Source organism: Trachurus trachurus, assembly GCF_905171665.1.
Source record: "Trachurus trachurus genome assembly, chromosome: 16".
Taxonomy (NCBI): Eukaryota; Metazoa; Chordata; class Actinopteri; order Carangiformes; family Carangidae; genus Trachurus; species Trachurus trachurus.
In genome coordinates this window covers 11,678,695-11,704,982 of record NC_139902.1, presented here as the reverse complement: position 1 = coordinate 11,704,982, position 26,288 = coordinate 11,678,695, and the positions used below count along the sequence as shown (strand labels likewise).

General features: G+C 40.8%; 4 protein-coding genes across 5 annotated transcripts; 1 reads left to right on the top strand and 3 right to left on the bottom strand.

Annotated features, from left to right (window-relative positions):
* Positions 1 to 1,347: 1,347 nt before the first annotated feature.
* On the bottom strand, positions 1,348 to 5,449 carry LOC310999644 (26S proteasome non-ATPase regulatory subunit 4-like). Its single transcript, XM_083990173.1, has 10 exons — positions 5,363 to 5,449; positions 4,005 to 4,145; positions 3,797 to 3,911; positions 3,519 to 3,605; positions 2,972 to 3,040; positions 2,633 to 2,848; positions 2,287 to 2,395; positions 2,044 to 2,181; positions 1,662 to 1,717; positions 1,348 to 1,571 (listed from the first exon to the last, which is right to left on the bottom strand). The coding sequence occupies exons 1-10, from the start codon at positions 5,386 to 5,388 to the stop codon at positions 1,401 to 1,403; spliced, it is 1,128 nt and encodes a 375-aa protein (XP_083846299.1). The 5' UTR covers positions 5,389 to 5,449; the 3' UTR covers positions 1,348 to 1,400.
* A 518-nt stretch (positions 5,450 to 5,967) lies between these two features.
* Positions 5,968 to 8,247, top strand: LOC310999076 (mucosal pentraxin-like). The gene is made up of 4 exons (XM_083989390.1): positions 5,968 to 6,032; positions 6,337 to 6,394; positions 6,570 to 6,669; positions 6,749 to 8,247. Exons 2-4 carry the CDS (start codon positions 6,337 to 6,339, stop codon positions 7,275 to 7,277), a joined length of 687 nt encoding a protein of 228 aa, XP_083845516.1. The 5' UTR covers positions 5,968 to 6,032; the 3' UTR covers positions 7,278 to 8,247.
* On the bottom strand, positions 7,278 to 19,302 carry LOC310999075 (phosphatidylinositol 4-phosphate 5-kinase type-1 alpha-like; the record flags this gene model as incomplete). 2 transcript variants are annotated; one of them, XM_083989389.1, is made up of 16 exons in its annotated part: positions 7,278 to 10,921; positions 11,020 to 11,082; positions 11,174 to 11,306; positions 11,394 to 11,558; positions 11,668 to 11,752; positions 11,883 to 11,931; positions 12,048 to 12,131; positions 12,251 to 12,486; positions 13,446 to 13,745; positions 13,907 to 14,059; positions 14,382 to 14,499; positions 14,606 to 14,736; positions 14,977 to 15,069; positions 15,891 to 15,925; positions 17,113 to 17,151; positions 19,242 to 19,302. In XM_083989389.1, the coding sequence occupies 16 exons, from the start codon at positions 19,285 to 19,287 to the stop codon at positions 10,786 to 10,788; spliced, it is 1,866 nt and encodes a 621-aa protein (XP_083845515.1). In that variant the 3' UTR covers positions 7,278 to 10,785. The 2 variants fall into 2 exon arrangements, with proteins under 2 accessions (XP_083845515.1, XP_083845514.1); XM_083989388.1 differs by lacking the exon at positions 17,113 to 17,151 and having other exon boundaries at positions 19,242 to 19,287.
* Positions 19,303 to 20,394: 1,092 nt separating this feature from the next.
* Positions 20,395 to 25,969, bottom strand: LOC310999340 (extracellular matrix protein 1-like). The gene is made up of 10 exons (XM_083989701.1): positions 25,723 to 25,969; positions 24,835 to 24,903; positions 24,604 to 24,660; positions 24,419 to 24,454; positions 24,055 to 24,323; positions 23,134 to 23,339; positions 21,678 to 21,963; positions 21,385 to 21,587; positions 21,113 to 21,200; positions 20,395 to 20,979 (listed from the first exon to the last, which is right to left on the bottom strand). The coding sequence occupies exons 1-10, from the start codon at positions 25,790 to 25,792 to the stop codon at positions 20,803 to 20,805; spliced, it is 1,461 nt and encodes a 486-aa protein (XP_083845827.1). The 5' UTR covers positions 25,793 to 25,969; the 3' UTR covers positions 20,395 to 20,802.
* Between the last annotated feature and the right edge of the window lie 319 nt (positions 25,970 to 26,288).

Below are 26,288 nucleotides of genomic sequence, written 5' to 3'. Positions count from 1 at the left end.
CATTAAGAGATAAATATATTTCCATATAATAGTTTCCATTTTCCATACTTTTCCAGACCTGGGAATGTATATAATCAAATTCCATATATTTTCATACTTTCCATACTTGCGTATGGGAACCCTGAACCTGTTTTAGCTGTCAATTAGGTAGTAGCTATTATTTGCTATAATATTACTTAGAGTTTATTTTTCTCTGATAAAGAGTGCTGGTTTTACCATCTCGGTGACCTTTCCATTTGATTCCTGGTGTCAATATTATCAGAAAAAGTGTGTTCATTCGTCTTTGTATCATGTCTGGTTTAGGAGAAATTCTAAGAATTCTATTGGTCGCTCCAACACGTATAGTTTTGTCGCCCATTCCATGAATGCACAACCCTTACAAGTTGTACCTCGTTGGAAAGGTGAGTAATCAGGCTTTCCATCGGTCTAAAAGACAGCACCAACCGGAGTTATCAAAAGGGAGAAATTATGGACTGAAAAAACATTTCCCAACCCATTTCCGAACTTTTTTTGAGTAATATATACTAAAATAATGCACAAGAGTTCATTTTTCTCTGATAAAGAGTGGTTCTACTGTCTCAGTGACCTTTTCATTTGATTTCTGGTGTCAAAATAATCAGAAATAGTGTGTTCATTCGTCTTTGTGTGATGTCTGGTTTAGGAGTTATGAAAAATGGCGTTTTATTGGTGTGAAATTCTCAGAATTCTAAATTGGTCGCTCCCACACGTTTAGCTTTGTTGCGCATTCCATGAATGCACAGTCCTTACAAGTTGTACCTCGTTGGAAACGTGACTAATCCGGCTTTCTATCGGTGTAAAAGACAACACCAACCGGAGTTATTAAAAGGGAGAAATTTTGGACTGAAAAAACATTTCCGAACTTTTTTTGAGTAATTTATACAAAAATACTACTTGGAGTTCATTTTTCTCTGATAAAGAGTGGTTTTATCATCTCGGTGACCTTTTCATTTGATTTCTGGTGTTAAAATGATCAGAAAAAGTGTGTTCATTTGTCTTTGTATGATGTCTGGTTTAGGAGTTATGAAAATTGGCGTTTTCGCCATTCGTGCGGACATAAATTCAAAATGGCCGCCAAAAAACACCCATGGGACATAAGTTGTCCCGGGCAACAAGCAAAAATCTTAAGTAGACACCTTAAGGGTCCTAAAAAACCATGTTTCAAAAATGTTTGTCTCGGGGACATTGGGACCCCTCCTTCCTACTAGACTATTTAACCTAAAGTTGAAAAAAAAAGGCAAAAGTTGTTTACAGTTAACACAGCTACATAAAACAAAGGTGAACAAAACATTTACTGTATTGAAGGGCAAATGTGAATAACACATGCAGTGCAATTCTCAGGTCTTTTTTATTTGCCATGTATTCAGTTCCTCTTTGAATGTTTATTTCTTTTTCTCCTCATCCTTCTTGGCGTCAGGTTTGGAGCCCGTCTGGGAAGACAGAGAGCCCATGGCGTTACGGATGGCCTCATTGTTGGGGTCGACTCCAGGAAGGTTTTCCAGGACACTCTGAAGGAACTCTGGATCCTGCATCACATCGTAGTCCTCTTCATCCTAAACACAGATTATATATGGTAACTGATTGTAACATGCAGCTTTCAGTCTTTTAGACAAAAATGAGAACTTGTGAAGACTTGTGCTTACCTTTGCTTCACTGGAGTCCATGTCAGCTCCAGTGTCCATGTCCTCAGCACCAAACTCTGCAGGAAAAATTAAACCGAAATTTAGTTTGAGCAGAGAAAATGGGGTTTTTAGAGGATTAGTGTACAGGCTTTTGATTTACATCTAATGTGAGAATAATTAAAGTTAAAGTATTCCAGAAGTAAACATAGAGCGAAGACTAAAGCATTGGATATTTGGACTTCAACTGGCAAAGTATTTATATCTCCTAATAGATTACAATGCTGTTGTGGATACATTTTGATTGTATTGTAGTTGAATTGATGTGGATTATATCCCAGTTTGTTTAACAGGTTATTAATTTGTTGGTGAGGCAAATTCAGAAAGGTTTAAATATGTGTATAACCTGCTCCTGGTCCCTGCATGGACATCTGCAGAGCATAGGCAATCTGTTCATCCTCTGTCATACGGCTAAAGTCTGGTAAGGCAGGTGTGGATGGGTCTGCATGTGGAACAGACATTTTCAACAGCGCATCCTCAGACTCTGAAACAGAAAAATAAATATGGAACGTGAAAATCAAAGCTGTAACCCATCTGTCTGTAATACTGGAGGGAAATGGGCAAATAAAGTTGGTGGACAATTTCCCACCATCTGCGGCAGGGGAGGAAATGCCAGCTTCAGCAGCAGATACAACAGCGGCTCTGCGAGCTTCATCCTCCTGCCGTTGTCTCTGCTCCTCCATAGACACCCGCAGAGCCTAGAGAGAGAAATCGATGGAAAAATTAGTTCTTACTGAGCTGTTCAATCTTATTTCATCTGTAGTAAAATCCCTGGGGAAATTTAATACAAATGACAGACAAACATAACTCTGAATACAGCTCATAGTGTGAAACCACAGAATATGCTGGGGGAAAAAAACTAGTTTTGAAGATAGTTGATATACTATTCAGATATTTTTAGAGGCAAATGACAAGACTAACTGTGTATCTCTTACCAAGGCCAGCTCTGGGTCTGCACTGGGATCCACTCCGAACTCAAAGTCGCTGGCGCCCAAGCCCAACACCGCACCTCCCTCTCCAGCCAGGATGGGTGAGGACAACAGGGCATCAGCCAGACTGGGACCTGGAGGCACTGTCACCAGGTGGGAGCCTGCTCCCTCTTTGCCGTTTAGTGTGTTGATGAAGGCTGTCAGCTTCTCTGTGTTCATCTCCTGCAGAGGAGACAAAGATACCAGACTGGGAATGTGCACCAGAAAACGTAGAGAGGTGAGAAAGGCACATTTAGGAGGGTGCATATGTGTTTGTGTGTAAATTTGATTTAAAAAAGACATTACCTCCTCTCCAAAGTTAATGACATCCACATTGACCTTTTCTTTCTTCAGTCGCTTTGCCATTTTGACAAGCTGCAGGAAAAAAAAGAAATGCTTATTAGACATATTACTTTAATGACATTTTATATGACAGATGTCATATCAGTATGTACATTTCAATAAGAGGCATTACTAAGGAGGTACATTATTCATCATGTTTACTAGACTTCATCCTTTGAGTGAGGCATCTGCTGTCTGCACATTCACACCAACAATGTAAAGGTATTGTTTGCAGAAAAAACATATGTCATACTAGTAATAAATTGTGTTTAACTTCTGAACGGATACTGACTTTTGCTCCTAAGTGTGTTGTGTCTTTATGTAACTTTCAGCTTTGGTGTACACAGCAGTGTTCAAAGTGCATTCTGTAACTATTTATCATGATTACTAGTGTCTATCATCAAATTAAAGGTTATCTTTATAGTTTAATATCATTGAAAGTCTCTCTCCCTGTAACCCATGATAACTATTAACATGCAAGACACTTTGACTGAACTCAGAATTGACTCACGTCTTTTTCGTTGTCCTCCACTGGGCTACCAACAAATGCAATGATGCGCATCTTGTGGTTTTTGCCCTGTCTGTGCTTCAGTGCCAACTACAGAAAGAAACATAGTATAGTCAAAACGTTAGACCATATGAATTAACAAAATACATTTGTGTCAAACCAAGGAGTATAGGATGCAATGGAGATGAATCTGTTTCTGAAGCACTAGCAGACAAGTGTGCCTCCACATTAATGAAGGCTGCATTATATTTAAGTGACTGTACTTTACCAGATATACTCACATGTGCCACCCTGATGCCGGTGCAGAAGCTGATGTTTCCGCGAGGCTGCACAGCATGCAGCTTGGACAGTATTCTCCCCGTGTCTGGGGTCAGTGTGGTCAGCACCTCACAGTTACTGCACAAAGACATAACAACATATCATCATACTGTACTATTTATTCATATTGTAATATTATACGTCAAGGAATTTAAACACAGTGCATCTTACTTTGCCATGGTAATGAGGCCCACGTTGTTCTCAGGGTTGCTGCGTGTCTTTGAATGACAAACAATATTAACTGCATCTTGCTGAGCCTGCAGTCTGGTGGGCAGAAAGTCTCCATTTCGCATGTATTCACTGTTATCCACACTAGGAAAGAAGTATCACAACACAAGAAATCATACATCTGCATTTAACCCATTTACAAGTAGTGAACACACCTACTGCACACACACACATGACGCTCGGAAGAAACACCAGGAATACTCACAACAGCACCTGTGAGTATTCACACTCATCCAACATACCGGTAATCAACACCTAAACAATGCATACAGAACACACGTCCATACTGTCTAACATGTAAAAAGGAGTGGAAAATGTCACTGCAACTTTTTAAATCATCAATTTCAAGCATTAACTCCAAACATGTATTGACTTCAAACCCTCGATAAAAATAATTATTTATATTGAAAATAATTGAAACCAGCTCGAAACAAGAGTGACAAGACGGAAACCCAAGTGCTAGCCCTGCTGCATCATAGCATGCTTTTCATATTGTATGACCATAGCAATCATAGCATGCTTTTCATGTTGTATGACCAATGTACCCAAGTGCTAGCCCTGCTGCATCATAGCATGCTTTTCATATTGTATGACCATAGCAATCATAGCATGCTTTTCATGTTGTATGACCAATGTACCCAAGTGCTAGCCCTGCTGCATCATAGCATGCTTTTCATATTGTATAGCAATCATAGCATGCTTTTCATGTTGTATGATCAATGTGCCCAAGTGCTAGCCCTGCTGCATCATAGCATGCTTTTCATATTGTACATCTTCTCTGTGTGTGTGGACGCTTCCACAACATAAAGACTCACAGTTATATCGACAACACATCTAATCGGTGCGTTAAGCTGCTCAGTTAAAGGCCACAATAGACCCATCTGGAGAGCAGCTGTATGTTTTGACAATGACACTAAGGTTTGCTAGCTGGCTAATGCTAGCTCGTAATACAGGGACATTTTTTATCTCAACTTGAAGCTCAGTCTGGATATTGCGGCTGAGATAAGCAGACGATAAGAAACAACACAACACTGGCTGGAACTGATAAAGACATAACTTGTTAAATGTCCGTAACCTGACTGAAAGGCTGTAAGCGGTTAGCTGTGTACTAGCAGCTGGCTAACGTTAGCTAAGTGACTCAGCCTTGAGCATCTTTCATCCTCAACAACACAAGAAAACCTGCGCGACTGTTTCCGACAAACGACACCAAAAGACGAAAAACCAGTTCATCAAATAACGTCTGACTCTGAATAGAGACAGCCCTCTTAGTTTTAAAGTTAAATGTATTTGTAATTCCTTACCAGACCATAGTACTTTCAAGCCCCATCTTGGCATCTGTGGTTGCTACGTCATCGTGGGGGTTTGTGGGTAATGAAGTTTTTTTTTTTTTTTTTTTTTTTTTTTTAAGTTTATACAGTCTATGGGTGGGAAACACTTTGAAAACAAGTCTCCTAACAATGTGATGATTAGGCTCAATGAGTTATTTTAAAACGTAAACAATATATTACTCTGAGGTTTTCACAGCTAAAATATCTGACTATATTTTTGAATCACTGGTGTGCACAGGCTCTCAAATAGCCAGGGGCAACACTGAAAAAGAGGTCATAGGTTAGTGCCCTGCTTTGTGCATTCACATATTTAAAGAGATAATGCATTTGTTAATTGAGATTTTTACATAATACTTCTACAAGGGCACCACCTGGCACACCTCAGGCTAAAGGTGCTCCTAGTGGAAGAGTGTCTTCCATGTGACATTAGGGCAAAAATGAAATCTGCAAGTGAGCCATAGGCCTACAGCCAGTGTCTCGTGCTACAACAGTTCCCCCCCTTGTTGTTTGATTAATCTTAGAGTTGAGAAATAGTCCACAGCAGTGCAAACAACTTTTGTCTTACATATAAAAAGTAGGCCAGGCAACCCAAAACTGGATTGTCCCAGTCATCAACACATAGCTGACACAGCCAGGCTACAAGGTAGGTCAAACAATGCGCTTTAAATATAAAATAAGCACTTTTCCAACTCATTTTCAAATTTTGTCATTTGTTTTTCTCACATAGTCCTATATTTTGGTGATCTGATTACATTTACTGTTAAAATGCAAATTTAATGTAATATTTACTCATTGACACAAACAACCAATGACTGAATTTACAACAAAAAAAACTTTTTACAAGAGAAGAGAATGAGGCAACAATTACTGAGCTGAAGTGATTTTAATCATGCAATTATTACAAAACTGTGAATCGGTGATACCAAAACAACGTTTTTCAATCCTAGATGGAGAAACTCTTACTTTTGATTGTGATGTTTGCAACCTGTTACGCAGAACCTGAAGGTATGCCAACCTTTGATCAATCAGCAAGTTTTGTTAACAGTACAAACTGCATTTTGATGGACACACTATATCTAAGTTCTTCGGTTTATTTCAATTACAATGTTTTATCATTGTCAGTTTTCCTGCTCATTTTCCTCTTTTAAGGGACTGTCGGTTTAATCTTCCACCCATACAGATCTGTCAAGTAAAGTGTTTATCTTCCCCACGGAGAGCAGAGATTATGTGCGACTCCTGACATCTATGACCAATTTCAGCTCTGCCACCGTCTGTCTCAGGTGCTGTATCAAGAAAACCTTCTTGTAATGTTTGAAGAGCTGTTTTTTCCAGTTTCTCACAAGTGTCACATCTGTTTAGATTTATTACAGACTACGGGGGGGACTACACGCTCTTCTCTTTGTCCACTTCAGACCACAATCATGCCTTCACGCTCCAGTGGAACAGATGGGGTTATATCAAGATGCATGTCCAGGACAGGACGACATACTTCCCGTCACTGCAACTTCCTGTAAACACCTGGCACTCTCTGTGTGCCACCTGGCGCTCTGACAATGGGTTGGCTCAGCTTTTGCTGGACAACAAACCGACCATCAAAAGATACATTCAACCTGGACAGCCCATCAGTGGAACACCCACCGCTATCCTGGGCCATGACACCCATGGTGAGGAGTTTCAGCCTTTCACTGGAGTTATTACTCTAGTCCACATGTGGGACTATGTCCTCTCTGGCCGTCAGCTCAGATACTACAACATGAAGACGAATGAGAGGAACTTCTTAAACCCTCGTATGTACAACTGGAAGCCTGGCAATGTGTTCAACTGGAAGTCCCTGGAGTATGAACTCAAAGGGCAGGTTATGGTGGACAATGAAGAAGATTTTATGTAACACCTAATTATCAGCAACATTTGTTACAGCATTCACTGCATCGTGTGAATGACATTGTTCTGATTAAAATGCCTTCACATATCTAAAAGATGGTCATTTAAAAAAAACAACAACAAAAAAACACTAGTGACAGGTAGATAAGGACCAAAACCAAGATTTAGAAAATATGTTTAATCCTTTAAAATCAGACATGAAAACATCACCACCACATAACTGAAACATGGCAGGAGGGACAGGCAGCACATATTGCATGAGAAGGCATTTCCGTGACTCCTATGTACATATACACATTTTATACACAGTAAAAATATAGTAATTGAAGCATATAGGACAACCAGCAACATTGGCTTGTAAGCCGTGTGAAACATTCATGTAGAAAAAGCATGGGAGCTGAACAACCCATAATCATCATGGAGAGAATATATCTATCATATCACAATCTAAACATGAAATATAAAAAGTGAAATTGTCAAATACTCCCCCTTCATAGGCTATACACACTTTAAAGTCTTCAGACATCCTTCTGTCAGTTTACAGTATACGTACAATCATATAAGGTACATAATACAACTTGAGCATTTCAGCCGACAGCAAACAATCATATTAATAAATATACTTCTTAGAGCTGAAAGGTGACAGATTGTGGTTCATATTGCATTACTTAAATGTACTGTAGTGTCTACACCGAGTGCACCGCCCTTTAAGCACCAATGGATGATGTTTCTCTTGTGCCATGGGTGTAGTACGTAACTGAAACACAACTGGTCTGTATCCAGCAATTACACTGTACCACCCATTTAAAAAAAGAAAAGAAAAGAAAAGAAAAAGTTGTCGGGTCATTACACATCAAAATGAAGCTGTCGCAAAACATAATGTGGATTTTTTTTTTTTTTTTTCAAATGATATTTTGGGAGTGTTGTTCTTTGGTGGCTGTTTGACTGTCAACCGAATAAATACAACTTTAAACTGATCTGTTTGAAATTATCAGCATGTTACGTTTTAGCATTATATCAGAAGTCATCAACTTCAAGTACATTTTTCCAACTACACAAAAAGATGGTAAATAATGGGTTCTATGAGCTACCACAATTGCAGTAAATTAAACTTTTCACAGGAATGTGGAGTTACCTCTTGAAATGTCTCAGGCCATACCAAAGTAAAGTAATTCTTTGATAAAGAAAAATAAATCTTTACAGGGACTAGGTTAATGTCAGATACAGCCCATCAGACATGACATTGTTTAGCGAAAAAAAAACAACCCAAAAAAACATCCAGTTTAATAACAGATCCTAAAACACAGGTTAACTCAGTGTTATTACCATATACAACAGTCCATGCAGGTGTACAGGAGTGTCTTAATTATTTTCATATCATCTGTATTGGATCCTGAACATTCACAGGAACTCCCTTCTCTTTTCTTTGGTGCTGCAAACTGGTTTATAATACAAAAGGCCCAGTCCTGAATCCTCAACTGTGCATTGATGAATGTGAGTAATTTTCCTTCTTTCTCTATACTCACATCTCCCCTTCTCCCTCTCTGCTGCACAGACCACATGTGCTCAACAAGCATTAACAGTAATTCATAAAATGAGATGATGCTGAAGATCTTGAGATTTGCTACACTTCAACCTGGTAGTGATTCAAATTTCTGTATCAGAAATATCTCGAGGGGGGGGGGCTTGTTTAGTGCCCTGAACAATAAACATAAAACACGGTTTAACTTCTATGAGCCGTCAAGTAAAACATTAGTAAGACTGCGCACAAAACAAAGAAATGATTTTACACATTTAGGAAGTAATATTGGTCCGACGGTGAATGTGGGTGTGTGTCATTTCCGTAACCAGCAGAAATGAAGACGGATCGACAGATATCAGTTCTGTCTCACGTCATGAGAGTTACGGGGTTTAGCTGAGCTGATGAACTGAGGTAAATGAGCACTTGACACTCGTCACTAAAAAGGGGATTGTACTAGTGTTTGTATTACAATCTGAAATTATTTTGAACCCTGACAACTGATTGGTTGGTCCAGACATACAAATGGCAGTTTGACAACTTCGGCTGTAGTGATAAGGCAGGTTTCTGTGCGACTACAAGACTAAACCTGTTAAAAAAAAAAGAGTCAGTTATACGCCACGTTAAGCGGAGAGACATGTAAAGGCACAGCCATGACAGACGGTAGCTTGAACGTTACTGGTTAGACACTCAGCAGCATCTACCAGCCAGCGACGCTGTTGACAGCTCTTCTCTCTGTGTATTTCAGCACATATGGTCACATCAGAGGGGGAGATTTTCAGGGTTATACAAAATGTGGTCTGCCATGTTAATAAGACACTATACAAGAAAAACATTGTAATGTACATTCAGCAATGGCAAGATCGAGTTGGACCTTTGCAGCACCGCTGTGGCTTCCAGCAGAATAACTTATCACCACACATGGAACAAAAACAAATTACCGTAGAGGTAATGGTCTGGTTCGACTCATCCCTTCAGCGTTTCGAAAAATTTTGATTTGAAACTAATACTGTACATCCACAATCAGTACAAAAGAGATGCAGACGTGATTGCGGTGTCGACAGCAGCAAGTGTTGATTGTGAACGATGACCACTGATAGTTCAGAGTTCCCCCACTGCTCATGAGGAAAAGGAGGAGGAAATGGATGTGCGGTAACAGGAACACTAGTGGGTGACTCACAGAAATGTGAACCCACTTAGACTGTGCATGAGCACACAAGAAAAGTATTCACTCCTACAAATGCAGGCTATGCCCTTTGTGTGCTCTTAAGTGTATATGTGTGTGTGTGTGTTCCTGCTGAAATATTATCTGCGCCCACTCACATTTCTTCATGCTGTGAAAAGTGGGCACAAGGACTGACTCTATGGAGACTTTGACTGTTTTCACCATCCGCTGGTGACTTTTTATAATATACAACTAATTATTTTGGTTATTATGAGGTTGCAGCAGACGGTTGAGTTGTTAATGGTGAGGAAAACCCTTTTGTGATCAATGTAATGCTGCTGGGGCTATTAAAACAAGAGTTGTCAATTCAGGGTTGTGCACCTTCTTTTCCCCAGGTGTTTATGAAAGACGTTGGGGCTTTGGGACAGGTGTGGACAAACTGTGCGTGCACAGTAACAATGGTGGTGATGGTTGGGAAGGACTAAGGCCTACCGCACACTGTCGTCTTGATCTTCCCATCATTGCTTTCCCCGCTGTCACAACCTCTGTTGCACCTCGCTGCTTCACCCAGCGCCCCCTGTACATACTATACTGTGTATGGTTGAGAAAACATCAAAGGTGCAACAGGGGAGGCTGCGCGAGGTCGAGACTTCCTCTCTCTCTTCATCCTTTCTTCTGCCCACCTCACATCGTCCAGAAACACCTCAACTGTAGATGGCACTGCGTCTGTTTCTCTTTTTTTTTTTACTGTGAAGAACGAAGCAAATTCAAAGTATTATGCAGGGTGAAAGACATGTGTTAGCTTGTACAATTCAACTGCAGATAAATATTCTAACAGAGACATATAATTTCATCGTTTAGACTTACAAAACAGATGTTGGTCTCTGGGACAATGTCTGATAGTGAAACTACATCTTCGTTTCCAGACAAGTTGCCAGAATTGTCTATAGCCTCTTCTGCCTCAAAACTGTAATAGAAAAAAAAGACAACAATTGATGAGACACAGTGACACAGCTGAGGAAAAATAGATGTGCATTCAGATTCGACCATCCCCGTCTTCTGTACCTGTGGCAAGCACCCTGGTCATGGTCTGTGTTTGCTGATTTATGCACTTCCACTCCTACAGACCTGCAGAGAAAAGTCAGAGCAAATAAAATCGTAACGGTGTTGAGTAAAGAGAGATGGAAGGATAAAAACGACTTTAGTTTATCATCTGTACCGCAGAGGAGGAGAGGTGGAGGCAATCCCCGTGCTGCCTAGTGACGAGGTGGACAGGTTGGCCTCGCAGTCAGCAGCGTTGTCCACCAGCGGAGGGGTCCTCGGAACGAGATCAGGTCTGCCCATCTGCACACCTGAGGGCAGCATGAGAGCAGATTTCAGCAGCTGTATCTCTACGCCAAGCACAGCTACGAGGGAAATTGCTTTGCGTGCTCGCATACCACTGTCGGCCTCGGACTCTGTGCTTTTATAGTGGCTGTGGTACACCAGCCTGGAGTCAGACTGTCCTGTTGCATGGGAGAGCGGGGTGGGACCTCCCAGGGTGGGGGCCCTCCGTAGCCCGCCCTGACCTCCTCCACGACTCTTCTTCGACGGTGATGGTTTTACTGAGGATATACATGAGAATGCAGAATACATTAAAGTATCCTGGTAGTTATCGGGGCTTTTCGATGTTGTATTTTCTAAGCTTTCGAGTGAGAACATGTGCGTACTTACGTGGAATTCTCTTAAACACTGTGCTGCACATGAATTGCTGGAAACGCTCTGCGTAGAAGCCAGGTCTGTGAACTGAAACTGTGTCCTAAAGTAAACCAGAGACGGTGCCATTAAAACCTGACAGACAACCTGACAACATGTCACATACACTCACTTCTAACCATCCAAGTTGTTGTTTTTTCATTTCACTGAATATTTGGTGTGTAGGCTCTTACCCCATCATGGACCAAGGCCTTCCAGGAGTGCTCCAACTTCTTAATAAACCTACACAGGAAAAAAAACAAAAAACAACTTATCACCACAAGATATTTAGATGTGTCGTGTAGGTGGAAAACTTTCATTTTCATGCTACGAAGTCATTTGCCTGCTGAGACACTGACCTGTAGGACTGGAGAATGTCGATGATGCCGATGTAGATCAGCAACCTTTCTCCTTTAGAATTACGTGATGGAATACCACCCATGCTGGAAGGACGAAGCCAGAAGCAACAACAGGACATTGTTACGGTCACAGATTACACCAAGAACAAACTTTTAAGTTCAAATTCAGCTCTGCTTTTTGTCAGCAAAGTAACAAGACTCACTGATCTTCTGAATCTAAAGCTCCCTTCCCCCGAGCCTCTCCCTGGATGGACTCCATGGCTGTACAGTACAGACTTCTCTGAGCTTGTGGCCGGCGTTGATCTGGAGTCACGGCCCCCTCTGATCCACCGCTGTCCCCCGAATTGCCCCCTACGCGCTCCCGCTCTCGACTGGCCTGGTCCATGTTGTGGATGCCCATCAGTAGACTGTAATCCATGATCTTGAAACTCTGTAAGAGCTACAGAAAACATGAAAATACAATAAATCGAAACTAACATAAACCAGAGCAATATTGTATATCTTCACACAGCATTCACACACAGTTTCATGGGCAACATGTTTTTTGCCAGATTTTGCTCCACTACAGCTGCGGAAAAAACTTTTAGAATCAAAATAGCATTCATAATATTTGATATGATGCTGGAGGCCTCTCAATTTAAAATAAATTCAAATGTTATGGTGGATGACAGCAACACTCAAATAGGTGCAATTGTCTATTGAAAAATGTTGATGACGTGATGAGATAAACACTGTCAGATGACAACAACTGCACAGTTGTACCACTGGAAGCAACACAGCAGCTCACAGAGTTGAGTGGCCCTGCTGGTTGAGTTACTGAAGTGTTACTGAAATGTGAAAGAATAATACAACAACAGAGAAGTGGCTTTAGATCAGAATAACAAAAAGTAAGCATTAGAGATGATGTTGTCAATAAATAATATGCACCCTCTGTCCTGTATATTGTTTGGCTTTCCCAAGATCAATGACCCAAATTACACAAAACGTATTGACGTCTTGTGTTAACCACAATGATAAATGCCATCAGTCTATTCCCATCATTTCAGAGGGTGCGCCCCTCTAAGTAAACAAAGTATTAGTTTGCAGTGTCATGCGAGCCTGAGTCATTTCTTCAACACTAGACTCCTGATGACGACACCACCAGCACTGGTTGAGCTCATCTTTAAGCTACATGTAACACTGAACTAGCTGAGGAGAAAAAGAACATTACAGACGCCTCTAAAAAAAATAAAAACTTAAGAGTTTATCAGCAGAAAAACAGTGTTGGCGTTCATTTATCTGCACCTTTGTTTTGCTAGATGAAAGTCTTGATGTCTGGAAAGTTAAGACTCCGCAACACAATAATGCATTCAACTTGGGCACTGCCCATGGAAAACCTAGTGCTTCTCTGTAACTCACCAAGCAGTCCCTCTGTATAGTCTTGCACAGAGCATTGAAGTTGTCGCCTTCCAGCAGCAGGCCGTCAGGCAAGTCCTGGATGAAGTCCAGGTCTTTGTAAATGGGAACCGCCTTTTCTCTCTCTTTCGGGGAGGCTCGTCTCTTATAGGTGGAGCCCTTCAGGTCGTATTTGAGGTGCATGGGGATTATCCGAGGCAGAAGATTGTTCATCACTACTATACGGATATTCTTGCCCCCTGCCTGAACACAATACAGTCCGTAGAACTTGGGCAGCAGGGTGCGCTTGTTTTGGTTTATATTCTAGTAGGGAGAAGAAAAATATGGGAAAAAAGATATTTTAATGACTTGAATGGGAAATAAATTATCGCTCTCACTCGTTCAAGCCGCCTACTCTCACGTTAAGTATACTGATTGCAATAATAAACTCACACTCATACTGAGCACACTATACCCAGGCTCACCATGAAGTATCCAGGTAGGAGTTTCTGGAGGAACTCAGCCTCTTTGTGCTGAACAGTCTTGATGATAAACTCATCATCACTGGAGACGTAGAAAAGAGATCCGCTGGCTCCAGGATTGGACAGCTCGATCAGTGCCTCGCTACAGAGAGAGTACTTCAATAGGAAGAGGAGTCTGCATTAGTACCCCAGTCAAAACAGATCAAACAGGTGGACAAATGTACTGCTCTATTGTAACTAAATCAGGGATTGTTAAACCTGAGGGTAGTGATAAAAATGACACAAAAACAGGCATGACGTGAAGTTTCATGCTTTGTTCATTAAACAGATGACACTTCTCATCCTTAAAAGGGGCAGAAAACACAGATGAATGCTGAACTAACCCGTTCTCCTATAATAATACAAGGACAGTGACAAAAGTCAAAACAGTAACACTTTTTGGAGACATAGTACATGTGTGTTTTGTGCAGTTACTGACCAGATAGTCATCTGGTCGAATGCCAAACAGTTCCCTGAAGTAACGAAAGGCAATAGGAGCATAGGTCTTAAAGCGAAAGTCACTGTAGTGATGAGCAGGTGTCAGGTTACTCCCTTCACTGAAAATACATGACAGACAGAACAGGAGACAGAAAAGCCATTAAGTACATGAAAAAAATAATAATAATAATCAATGTTTACCCAACTATGACTTCTGCTACCAACCCGGGGAAGAAAATGCTTTCGACCACCACGAAGTCCTGCATGAGAACATCCCTCTCCGCCTTTTGGCTTAAGCTGCCAATTGTGTGAGTGATGCCCAACTGGATTGCACCTTTTAGGGCAGATGATGTGGTCTGGAGAGGGAACAGAGAGGGTAAGCATCGGAACCAACACCATTTCACTCCCATGTGACTTCTGCTGTTTCACTGGCTATGTTTAGGTGACTTGTGATAGAAATTCCCAAACTAATTTTAGATCATAAACACCAAACATGTGCGTGTACACCTTGGTCTTTTTCCACATTTCACCTCCGCCGTTCAGTGCTGTGGTGGGTGTCAACAAACGGGTGTCACCGACCTCTACCCCGTTCTAACCTTTTTATAGGTGGTCTCTCCTGTGGTGGTCTCAACGCCCCGGTGTCCAATGGTCTTCTTCATACTTTGAGTTGTGCCTGAAGAGCCGGCTATCTGAAGAGAGGGACGGAGCAAAAAAAAAAAAGTTTAAATATGGTCTGGTGGAGGTGTGGGGGTGTTTCTGCTGGTGAATACAGGACAAAGCCCTTGCTCCATGTTAGCTTTAGAACACACCGCTTTAACGTTTTCACAAGAAAACCTCATGTCTGATGACACACAAAGCAATCAAAATGCACACTATTTTAAAACATATTCTGATTTCCAATGAAAAAAGTATAGGTAACACTTTACAATCGGGGTCCCTTAATTAACGTTAGTTAGTAGGATTATTAAGCATTAATATATAAACTAATGTGTTAATTAATGCTGAGTAATGCATACATAGTGATAACTAATTACAGTATTCAACTTTTACATTTATTAACTAACTTTGAGTAGTAAACATTAATTAACTGCGTATTAATAGGCTACATTAATTAATGTGTTTCCTAATCCTAAATAATACATAATAATGATTGTTAATATATCTGTAAACAGTTAATTAATGCTTAATAATGTACTAACTAACGTTAATTAAGGGACCCTTATTGTAAAGTGTTACCAAAGTATAATAACAATAATAATAATAATAACATACCGTATAACATAAAATATAAAGTGGAGTCTAACAAATACCCTTCAGTCTGAACACAGGGCATCACCACAATGCTTCACCTATTACAATGGTATGTTTTGACACATGACAGCGGCATGAATGCTAAACCTGTTCTGCTTCTCTGCACTGAGTTGACTGGATCAACATTTTCATTACTTGGGGCTATACATACTGCAGGTGTGTTTTGTCAGTTTAGTGAGACAGTTTCTGAGCGTCTTACCTCTGAAGGGGCCATTTTTCGGATGCTGCTGGTCCCTAGAGACAGAAAAACAAGTTAATTTGATGTAATATGTGATAGATACTGAGTCTTTATAAGCTACTAGAAAAAAATACTCATGAAACCCATAAACTGCAGCAGTCAGTTTAAACTCAGTGCTTGAAATTTTTCAACGTCGAGTTGGCAACTTTTAACGTAGAAGAATCTGTTAATGGCTGTTAGAGAAACCCTCTGCTGGTTAATTAGCCGGGATATTTCCAGCACCGGCTGATGACTATAAGGCCAATGATGAGTCCAGACCTAAATGTGGCCTCAGTTACTGACTCTGACACCACCAGCTCTCTGTAAACTGGAACTACTTCTCCCCGGAGCTTGCTGCTCCAGATTCATCCAGTCCCCGAGGATGAGAGTCTACAACCACAACGTCATATGTTTTTTTTAAAAGGTACAATTTCTAGTTTTTTTTGTGTCACAGCCTACTTTGTGTCTCACGGTATCTTGGTGTAACTGCAGCATGTTCACATGATGCTTGTTAAAATAAGATATCTGGCAAACTCAGCTGAGGATCATATGAGGTGTAGTTTAATTTTGTGCGCAGACACAAACTCTGGATGTGTGTAACATTTACTGGACTGACAACCAAAAAAGGAAAAAAGCAAATTTGTAATATATGACACAGACATGTGGTCTGTGCTCCTCAAAAACAGCGCACACAGCCGAAATAAAAGAAAGACTCGACGTGATTTCCTCTGTCCTTACATAAACTTGCTGTTTAAACCTACTATCTCGCCCACTCCGCAACCACCTCTAGCCTGTAACCAATGGCAACGTCTACTTCAATGCTGCAGTGCCACAGGTCAATATACACACAAAAAGATGTTAGGAAGATTATACACCTGTGGTAACAATCATGTGTGTACAATCTACAGCCAACACACTCAATCCAGGCGATGCACAGTAAACGGACACTTCAACCCAAGAAAGATGGGAGTGTTAATAACACGGGGGGAGGGAAGGGGAGGGGAGGGGGATCACTGAAATGCCATGCATCTCTTCTGAGGTAAACAGGACCACACTGCAATCCTCCAGGAAACAGTGAGCATCATTCTTCCCACATTCCCTCTCATTGTATAAAACAACACACTATATCATCACTACTCATGCAGTTTCTGCTCACACACAGAAACGCACACACACACACACACACACACACCCATGCGAGTACCTCGCTGCAATGCTCTCCTCCAGAACTGAGTCCTAATATCTGTGGAGCAGGACATGGTCAGCCTAAATGGCTTAACCTACTAAATGAGCGACACGAAACTCATTTAAAGCATTACCTCATGTAGCCACAACAAAATGTTGTTTATCTAGTGTTGAAATGATAAATAAACTAAGGGACTTTGAGATAAAGTTAAACAACTATTGTGAGGAAGCAGCAGCTCCATTTTGATTTAACATATAGGCTATTAGCTGCTTTATTGTTATCATCATCAGATATACACATATTATCATATACATATGTAATCTGTGTCTTTGGCTTTTGGACTGATGACTCAAATAAAACACATAACTTTACAACAACGCCTTGGATACATTTTTTGTATAATACCTGACAGATTATTTAAATTTATGAAATTTGTCCCTAGCTGCACTCCTAGTTTTATCATGTGACAATGTTTTCTCCAATGTCAAGGTAGAACCAGATACTAACATACAGTGTGCGGCAGATTCTGCGTTAGAATTGGACTAACCTAATTACTTAACAATGACTTCAGCTTGTTAGTGACAGGCCTCTCAACAATGGGCAAACCATCTGTTCCTCCCTGTATATTACCAACAACTCCCTGCCAGCCTCGTTCACATGTAGCCTGCAGCTCGCACAAGAAAATAATATGGGGCATGCAGAGTCACTTCAAATCGTCTCTGCCTGTGAATGGTCCATAAATATACAGTATACTGGTTCTTGGCCTGATTAGGAAACAAGGCCAATAAGGACTAATACAGGAAACAACATTATGCTACTGTCACTCAAGTGTGTGTGTGTGTGTGTGTGTGTGTGTGTGTGTGTGTGTGTGTGTGTGTGTGTGTGTGTGTGTGTGTGTGTGTGTGTGTGTGTGTGTGTGTGCGTGCGTGCGTGCGTGTGTGTGTGTGTGTCTGACAGAAAGCTGTATCTTGTATTTGTACAGTCTCAGGCTGTCGGCCAATTGGAGGCCATGGGAGCGCTCTGAAGCCACTATTTTTATTCACTGATTCAGACTGGGTGGTTACCAAGGGAAGAGCAACTCCTCTACACACAGGGAAGCTAATAAGTGACGCACAACTAAATGGATTATCGAGATGAAAGGTCTCCATCATCTGTCCTGTCCTCAGAAAACCAAATACCACCTGAAAGCACTTGAGCAGCCCACCACCCCATCTATACCTGTGTGGCCTCTGAAGACAGAGAAAGTCAAATTCATAAGCAACTAATCATGCATGTCTCTGTAATGGGAAATCCCAGACAATCCTTACAATAGCTGAACACGGACAGTAGAGTGAAACCAGTCTGGTCATTAACCACATAAGCATCAAAGGCATGTGTCAATGGTTTTAAGAGTTTATGAAATCAATAACGTCACCATTTGCTTTTGATAATACATGGCCTTAAGTGTTAAACTTTGTAAAGTAGCTGATAAGAGCGGATGAAGATAGTAAATGGAAATTGCTAATTAACTTTACCGCAAACCTGGACAGACGGACAGACAGGAAGACAGAGGGGGTGGTGGAGGAGGAGGAGGAGGAGGAGGAGGGATGAAATGGGCGAGGAAGGCGATGGGATAACGGTGTAGCTACCGTTAACCTCTCCTGGGTGGATACACCCGCGAGAAACAGCAGCCGCAGAGCTCGTCCTGTCCATTTACTCAGCAGGAGAGCGATGTTTTATAAACCTCGTGCCTCTTTTACCGCCTGCGTCCAGTTAACAGTTAGCACAGAAGAAAAAAAGGCACCGTTAACGATAATAACCGGCTTGATAACAAAACATTTGTTAGCCAACGTGGACCCGAGGAACCCCCAATAGATAATTTAATATCGGTACAGCTACAGCTACCCTGATAACTAACGCCCCACGTGATTGTTAGCAATAACATTTACTACAACTAACGTTGATTAACACAGCAGCTAAACAGGCTACAGCCACCGCTTGGTTCATTTGTTAGGTAGCCTCGATGCTAGCTAGCTAACAGGCTAACCAGGACAGTATAAAGACACATTTAACCACATCACATCGTTTTCATCACTACAAAACGTTACACGGATATTTTGCTCGTTCGTTAGAAGGCAACAAATGAGGAATATTTAGCCTCCAGATACCTGTCGGGGCTGTTGATCCCGAGTCTGCTGTCCCAGCAGTCGCCATTATGGTTTGACTGTTCACATCACAGACAGCGCCGACAGTTGGAGTCTGATGCCCATCGTGTCGCAGCAGCACCACAGCGCCCCCAGCGGCCAGAGGGGGCAGTTTCAGTTTCTGTCATACACTACATGCATGGTTTACAAGTTTGAAACACAAAACATAGGACAGGTATTATTCCAGTGGCCCTTGAATATAATATTAACACAACATGGATACAGAGTTGGAGTTACAACAATTACAGATAGATTTGCACAATACAATTTCTGTATCTTTATTTCTATTCTATTCTATTGTATATAATATGTTTTACACTAGAATGTTTTCTAATGTATTCTATTTTATTTAAATTTCTATTTTATTGCTACTTTTTACTATTTTTTGTACCTTTCGTGTCTGCAACTTTTGTGTGTGCAAGTGTGTGTTGGATACAAGTCATTTTCAGATGAAATTTGTGCGTGTGTGTGTGTGTGTGGGTGTGTTCAGTGGAAAGCACAAGTGTGACCCATTGTCAAAAAGCAGCACCTAGTGGTTATGGGTCAAATTTGACCCAAAGACGACATGAAAAATATGCACTACTTGTGTTTTTTTTTCTTAACTTAGTCACAAAAAAGTGTTTTGCTTACTGTGACACACTTGTTTTGTACATGACACATTGTTATTTCATTGTTTATTGATTTAATTTGTGTTTTTTGTGGGTGATCTGATCATCATGGCACAATAAAATCTAATCAATTTAATGGGGGGCAATGTTCCTTAATTGAAAAAAATGCAAATTTTGTAAGCTTAAGTGAACATTAGTATTAAAAGAGACAGTATAAATCAAAATTAAAAGTGTAAATAGAACACAAAATAGTGGTTTGTTACGTAGTCATTAAAGTCTTCACACAAGTTTGTTAATGTTGTTTTCTGAGCTCTGTTAAAGTCTTACAAAGTATGCATTTTAAATTCCACTTAAAATATATTCTTTCATTATACGCATTTGTGACTACTGTATACATTGGCGTTATAAGGAGTACCTCACCATGCCAGCCACACATACAAGGTCTGAACTGTTGAAGTAACAGCATTGAAAGGAGTACAGTAAACCACACAAAAAGAACATTTAAAAAATGTTTTTATTATCTGTTAACTATAACTATTGTAGATATATTAACCACAAAACCATATAAAAAAAAGAGTGCTGATCTTGCAGCTCCAAAGGAATCAAGAAAATGCATTTTATTTGTTATCAAAATATAAAGCAGCTACAAAAACAGTGGTACAGTGACACAGTTTGTGTTATAAATTGTGCATTTAACAATACATTCGTTAATCATAAATGTACTCTTGTGATAGTAATGTTTCTCATGTGATCTCAAACAAAAACATGCAGTACACATTTTGCATATTTGTTTCATCTTACAGACTCTAAGTGGAAATTGTACCATGGCATTGTTTCCTGTTGAGTGACTGGAGGCAGCCTTTTCTGCCACTTTCCTGAATGACCCCAACGCCAGTAGGGTCAGCAGCAAAACGTCATCAGGGTTCGATGGGGCACCTTTTCTTCTGACGCAGGACACCAGTCGCTTTGGCGATGGCATCCATGAGAATTTTGGAGATGCACTGTGGAGCCTCTTCTGAAGGCAGACGGCAACAGCGGCGGACAGCTGGAGTAGGCTTCCCAGATGAACACAGGGTCCCTGACATTTCCACAATCTGATTTTGTGGGGATAAGAAAAACCAATAAGATGAGCGATAGGATCAATTTAGAATTTTGTGTTAGTAACTCTTCAACTTTCCTCTCCAAACATTTCCCTGTGATGTGTTGTGCTCCACTCTTTGAACTCACCTTTTGTGCAGAACAAACAGTCTTGTCTGATTCAGACAGGGGGCAGCATTTGTCAACAAATCTTTTGAGAGGAAACCCAACGGGGAACCTAAAAGGAAATAACATGTTTAGATCTATGGCAATATTAATATAAAGTACAACAGAGTGTAGGTAGCTTGAGATTTACTTTGTGATAGGAAAAATAACAAAAAGCATCAAAGGAAAACAGAAGAACTGCAGGTAAGCAGACAGAAAACCAGATCGCAGGACAAACACTGAAAACGATGTCTTACTGGTTCTTGATGATCTTGTGAGTTTCACAGATGTTGTTAAGTGACAGCTCTTCAGTGTCATCAGAAGTCATATTGTAGTGAGGTTCAGGAGAAGTGTTTTGGAAACAGTTGTATCGATCATTTTCCCCCTCACTTGAACAACACTGGGAACCATCTTCTCCAGCCTTCTGAATCCTGCAAAACCTGTTAAGCTCCTCACTCCACTTAAGCAGGTATAAGAAAACAAATTCAATTAAAGCAAAATATACATGTAAAAAGCAAAAATATTTATGTTTCCAAATTCCTTGTTTTACCTTCCGGTCAGCACAGTTGAGCACATCCCTCTTCTTTCTACAGCACTTTTTGAAGCCGTTCTCCATACGATTAATGGTCTTTGCCTGACGAACCAGCCATTCATAGCCAATACGAGGCAGGCACTTGACACTGTAGCGGGGCCGACGGCTCTGGTTGCCACAGAGTGACCCAATGTTATGTGCTGAGGGTCGTCCAGGAGGAAAGTTGATGTTAACTCTCTGGGAAATAGATGATGTCACCTCCTTTTGCCTCGTTGCTCTGACACCGTATGGAGTCATCGATTCCCTGCAAAGTATGAGGCATACTGGAAGGTCAGCAAAAACATGACCTCCTTCAGCCTCGATGATGCATTGAAAAACAAGGAAGTGTGGTCTGCAATATGAAATATGCTTGATGAGTGAGAAAAGTGATGCTCTATTGTTATAAAATACCATGAGAAGACCAGCACTAACAATGTATTAGGGTGCTTTCAGACCAACACTGTGTGGAAAAAATTCAGCTGAACCACTCCATTGGTTGTGTCAATAAAGTGGGTTGTAGTGGTTACAATAAACTTGAAGGGGCATCCAAATTATATTATAATATATATATATATATTCTAATTCAAATATTCTAAATGTATTCAATCTATTATTATTCATTTTCTCCACTGTTTCACTGGTAACTGCAGCACACTCTTGCCAATACTCCCAACATATTTATAAAATAGAGCTTTCAGGTCCAATTCCCCTTTAGTCTGTCTCGTTGGCATTTGGTCCTCTTCAGCCCCAGTCCCAACTGAAATAAACATGATGTCTCCCAAAACATATAATATAATAAAACGAATGTAACTTAAAAAAGGAAGGGAGGAAGAAAGGAAGATTTACATTTGCTCATCTGGCAGATGCTTTTATTCAAAGTGACTCACAAAGGTCAACAATAAAGCTTAAGAGCACAAAGAGACCTTAATGTAAATACCAAGTACTTCCATTCAATAAGTGCTAGGAGATAAGGTAAAGAAGTGCATGCTAAGTAAGCTATTGAGGCATGTCGGGGTGTTAGAGGTGTTGGAAGAGGAGTTTTCTTGAGATTCTTGAAGACAGAGAGGGGTGATGCTGCGCTGGAAGCACTTTCTTGCTTATTCCACAATCAGAGATCCACATACAAGAACACACTGGTCTGCTAAAGCCTCTTGTCAAAACACGTTCCTGATAATATCCTGATATAGCAGCATGAGCAATGGAGTTCTTAGTAAATAGTGCATTTTTGGGAACTATTTTTAAGTGGTGCATCAGTGCACATTTGATGTTCTAGTTAGTGTTTATAGCTCTAGGACTCTAAAGGGAGAATCGTCTCAAAACTACATTGTCAGAGTTAACTGATTTTAAATATTATAAGATTTTGGTTATGCTTATTCTCATGCTGCTTTAATGAGACTGTCAATGTTATGCTCATTTTATTAATTCCCTTGCATACCTCTGGCATGAGAGGGGATCAAAGATGAAGCTTTCAGTAGCAGGGAGTGAGGGCAACGGGATCTCCTCTGTTGCTTCATAGTTTGGGTTTGGGGCATCACTGTTGAAGCAGTTCAGCCTGTCGCTTCCCCTCATTTTGCAGCAATCATACCAGCGATGCTTAATCCGTGAGTCTTCCTCACAGAAGCTTGTGACCGACAGCTCCCACTGCAAAAAGACATCATTGTTGAATGAATGCAGCATATGAATTGATCCTTTAAAGCTTACATTAAGTCTATGGAAAAGTCAACATGCCTGAGGTTCTAGGCTGAGTCAATGAATGGACCACCCACAATTACCTGGAGTATCTTTAGGCATACTTAACCAAAAAAATAAAACAAGCTAGAAAATGGTGCTAAGATTAATTGTTTGGTTCTTGCTTGCCTTCATTCATGCTCATGCCAAGGCCTGTCTGTTATGTCTGGCATGGCTGTGTACAAAGTCTTATCAACTAGAAGTGCTCAAGGACTTCAGCTTTGTTTAAAAAATGTAAGCAGCAACAGTACTGCAATGTTAAGTGTTGTGAAATGTTTCATGGGTCATTTAAAAAAAAAAGAATGGGTATTTGGTATGTGTGAGCCTGAAAAGTAGAAAAAAAACAACCTAATTTAATACATTTAAATAACAAAAAAAAATAGCACACTATTATCAGCTTTCTTCTACAGGAGAGATTTAGTGGATAACATGAGATGCATCTTGTTTTTTTCATATTTATCATACTGGTGGGGAATCCAGTCTGTGAAATAATAAAGGCTTTATCAACAACAATGTCAAATAAACCAAGAGAATAAGAATTAGAGCAAAGAGATACAGGACACCACATTGCACATTTCTACATTTACAAAAAGGAGTAAGAAACTGCTGAGCTGTTGCAAAAACTTACCGCCTGCGTGGCACAGCACATTGTCTGTTCACTGTCCCCAGTCTGGTAATCTTCACAGCATTTGCCATACCAGGCCTCTAAATTATTGACAGCCTTGGCCCTTAGCCTCTGCACACCAAAGCCACCACTAGGAAAGTAGGAGTCTGAGTAGCGAGGACGACGGTCTCCATTGAGGCAGATGGCCTGGAGGTTGTTGGCAGTCGGACGGCTGAGAGGAAACTGGACTGGATAATCCCACACGGGAGTGCGGGGTCTAAAACTTGGTGGATCTTTGAGGAAAGGACAGACATCACAATGTTTATTGACACTTTACAGTGGTAGTTGGTACAAAGTAAATAGAAACCCAAGGAAAATAAATACATACGTCCCCTTGGTGTCAAGACTCCAGGTCTGGAGCCTCCTGATGGAATAAAGATAATATTATTTACCTGGATATCTTTTTCTTTATATCACTGAAGCTGACAATATTGGTGAAGTAAAGCAGGAAGGGGACAAATAAGTAAGGGATAGATGAATAGATGCATGGAAGGAAGGAAGGTAGGACCTTACCTCTCTGTGGAATAAAGGGTTCTGGAAAAACCTCTACCTGCTCTATTTGAGGGAGCTCTATAAAAAAAAAAGACAGCACCACTGATTGTCTAATTCATTACTGGCCAGATTAAAAGTAAACCAGGCTGACAAACTCAAGTAAACACCACAGATGTTTCAAGGGAACATGCAGCTGTGTTATTTTCTCCAAACATGGTCACAACAGATGATATGAAGACAAACAGTAAGTACCCTTAGGATCAAAAAGCTCTGTCCAGTCCACCTCTCTCTGTAACATGTGAGAATCCGGTACATCCATCTCTGAAAAACACATTTTGATTGACAATTAAGGCACACAGAATGACATACAGATGAGTGACAAGTTCAAGGACAACCGTGAAAAATGACAGAATGACAATAACCCCGATCTGACAAAGCTTGAGTGTGTAAATTATGTAAATCATATGCTATGGCCTTCTCTGTCACGAGACTTCGACCCACACCTATGGGTGAATTTGGACCACTGAGTTGCTCTCTACCACCTTCATTAAAACACTAAATAAGGGAATACCCTTTAGAGGAATGGTATCTTCTTCTTCCCTCAAATAGAGTTTAGACACTGGTGAAATCAATGCCAGAGAGTATTAGAGTTTTACTGGAAGCACATGGGAAAACAGGAAGTCAAATCCAAATATTTTCATTATGGAAAACAAAACATACTGGCAACAGCCAATAATGGAGGAAGAATTCAAGTTCATTACATAAGTTACGGCCAGTCCAGGCTCCTGTCAATGTCTTATTATATTGCACACAATAATGCTTTTAGCTTTGTATCTTAAGTTTCAACTCTGTTTTCTATCAATTTCTTTTATAATCTAAAAGCACCATAAAATAAATTGTAGCAACTTGTTTACTTTACACCACTGACAGAAGTCAGACATCTCAACACACTTCAAGAGTTTCCGAGTCTGTTTGCTGCAGAAATCTGCAGAAATGTGTTTACACGCGTGACAAACGCACTTCAGACGAACAAAAATGGAGCCCGGCCTGATGTCCCACAAAACAACACAACACATACAACATTTCCCAGCGTGATACCAACAACTGATAGGAGACAGGAGAAAAGGAAACAGCACCAACCGTTGTTTGCTGAGCTCAGTAAAACCAAGACCAGCACAGTGGAGCAGATTAAAGCCCAAGACGACCCCATTGTGAACTTGCTCTGTAAATGTTCGCGCTGCCGAGTGTCTGTATGTCCAGTCTGTATGTGTGTGTGTCTGTGTGTCTGTGTGTCCTGGCGCAGGGAGCAGAGCAGAGGCCGCCCAGGAAAACACGCGCTCGGCGGGGCAGCGCGCAGACGGGCCAGTTAATTGGTCCAACAGAGGCTGCGGTGCTGTCCGTCTGTGAGAGCCGGAGTCAGCCACTGCAGCACCGTCATTTTATGGTTGTGTTGTGGGGCTTCAGTGGGGATGAGGCGGGGAGAGAGAAAAGAGGGAGGGAGGGAGGGAGGGAAGGAAGTTTTTTACCATGACTCACATGTGAGCAGTTAAGATCCTTGAGCTTTTTAAGCGGAACTTCTGAGTCCCGTCTTCTGTCATAGGTCGATGAGCTCTGGACGCACGTATGAACACGATTCTTGTTTGTTTTTGTTTTGTTTTATTAAATTCATAGCGGGTGTTGCATAGAGACAGTGAACGCGTCACTCA

Excerpts from the sequence above, each read along its gene's own strand:
- LOC310999644 (XM_083990173.1), bottom strand. The coding sequence starts at position 5,388 with ATGGGGCTTGAAAGTACTATGGTCTG. Across the intron at positions 4,146-5,362 it reads CTTGAAAGTACTATGGTCTG|TGTGGATAACAGTGAATACA; the intron begins GTAAGGAATTAC and ends CTTCTTTCCTAG. Across the intron at positions 2,182-2,286 it reads TTCCTCCCCTGCCGCAGATG|AGTCTGAGGATGCGCTGTTG; the intron begins GTGGGAAATTGT and ends TTTCTGTTTCAG.
- LOC310999076 (XM_083989390.1), top strand. The coding sequence starts at position 6,337 with ATGGAGAAACTCTTACTTTTGATTGTGATGTTTGCAACCTGTTACGCA. Across the intron at positions 6,395-6,569 it reads CTGTTACGCAGAACCTGAAG|ATCTGTCAAGTAAAGTGTTT; the intron begins GTATGCCAACCT and ends CCACCCATACAG. Across the intron at positions 6,670-6,748 it reads TCTGCCACCGTCTGTCTCAG|ATTTATTACAGACTACGGGG; the intron begins GTGCTGTATCAA and ends ACATCTGTTTAG.
- LOC310999340 (XM_083989701.1), bottom strand. The coding sequence starts at position 25,792 with ATGGGGTCGTCTTGGGCTTTAATCTGCTCCACTGTGCTGGTCTTGGTT. Across the intron at positions 24,661-24,834 it reads AGAGCTTTTTGATCCTAAGG|AGCTCCCTCAAATAGAGCAG; the intron begins GTACTTACTGTT and ends TTTTTTTTATAG. Across the intron at positions 21,588-21,677 it reads TCAACTGTGCTGACCGGAAG|TGGAGTGAGGAGCTTAACAG; the intron begins GTAAAACAAGGA and ends TACCTGCTTAAG.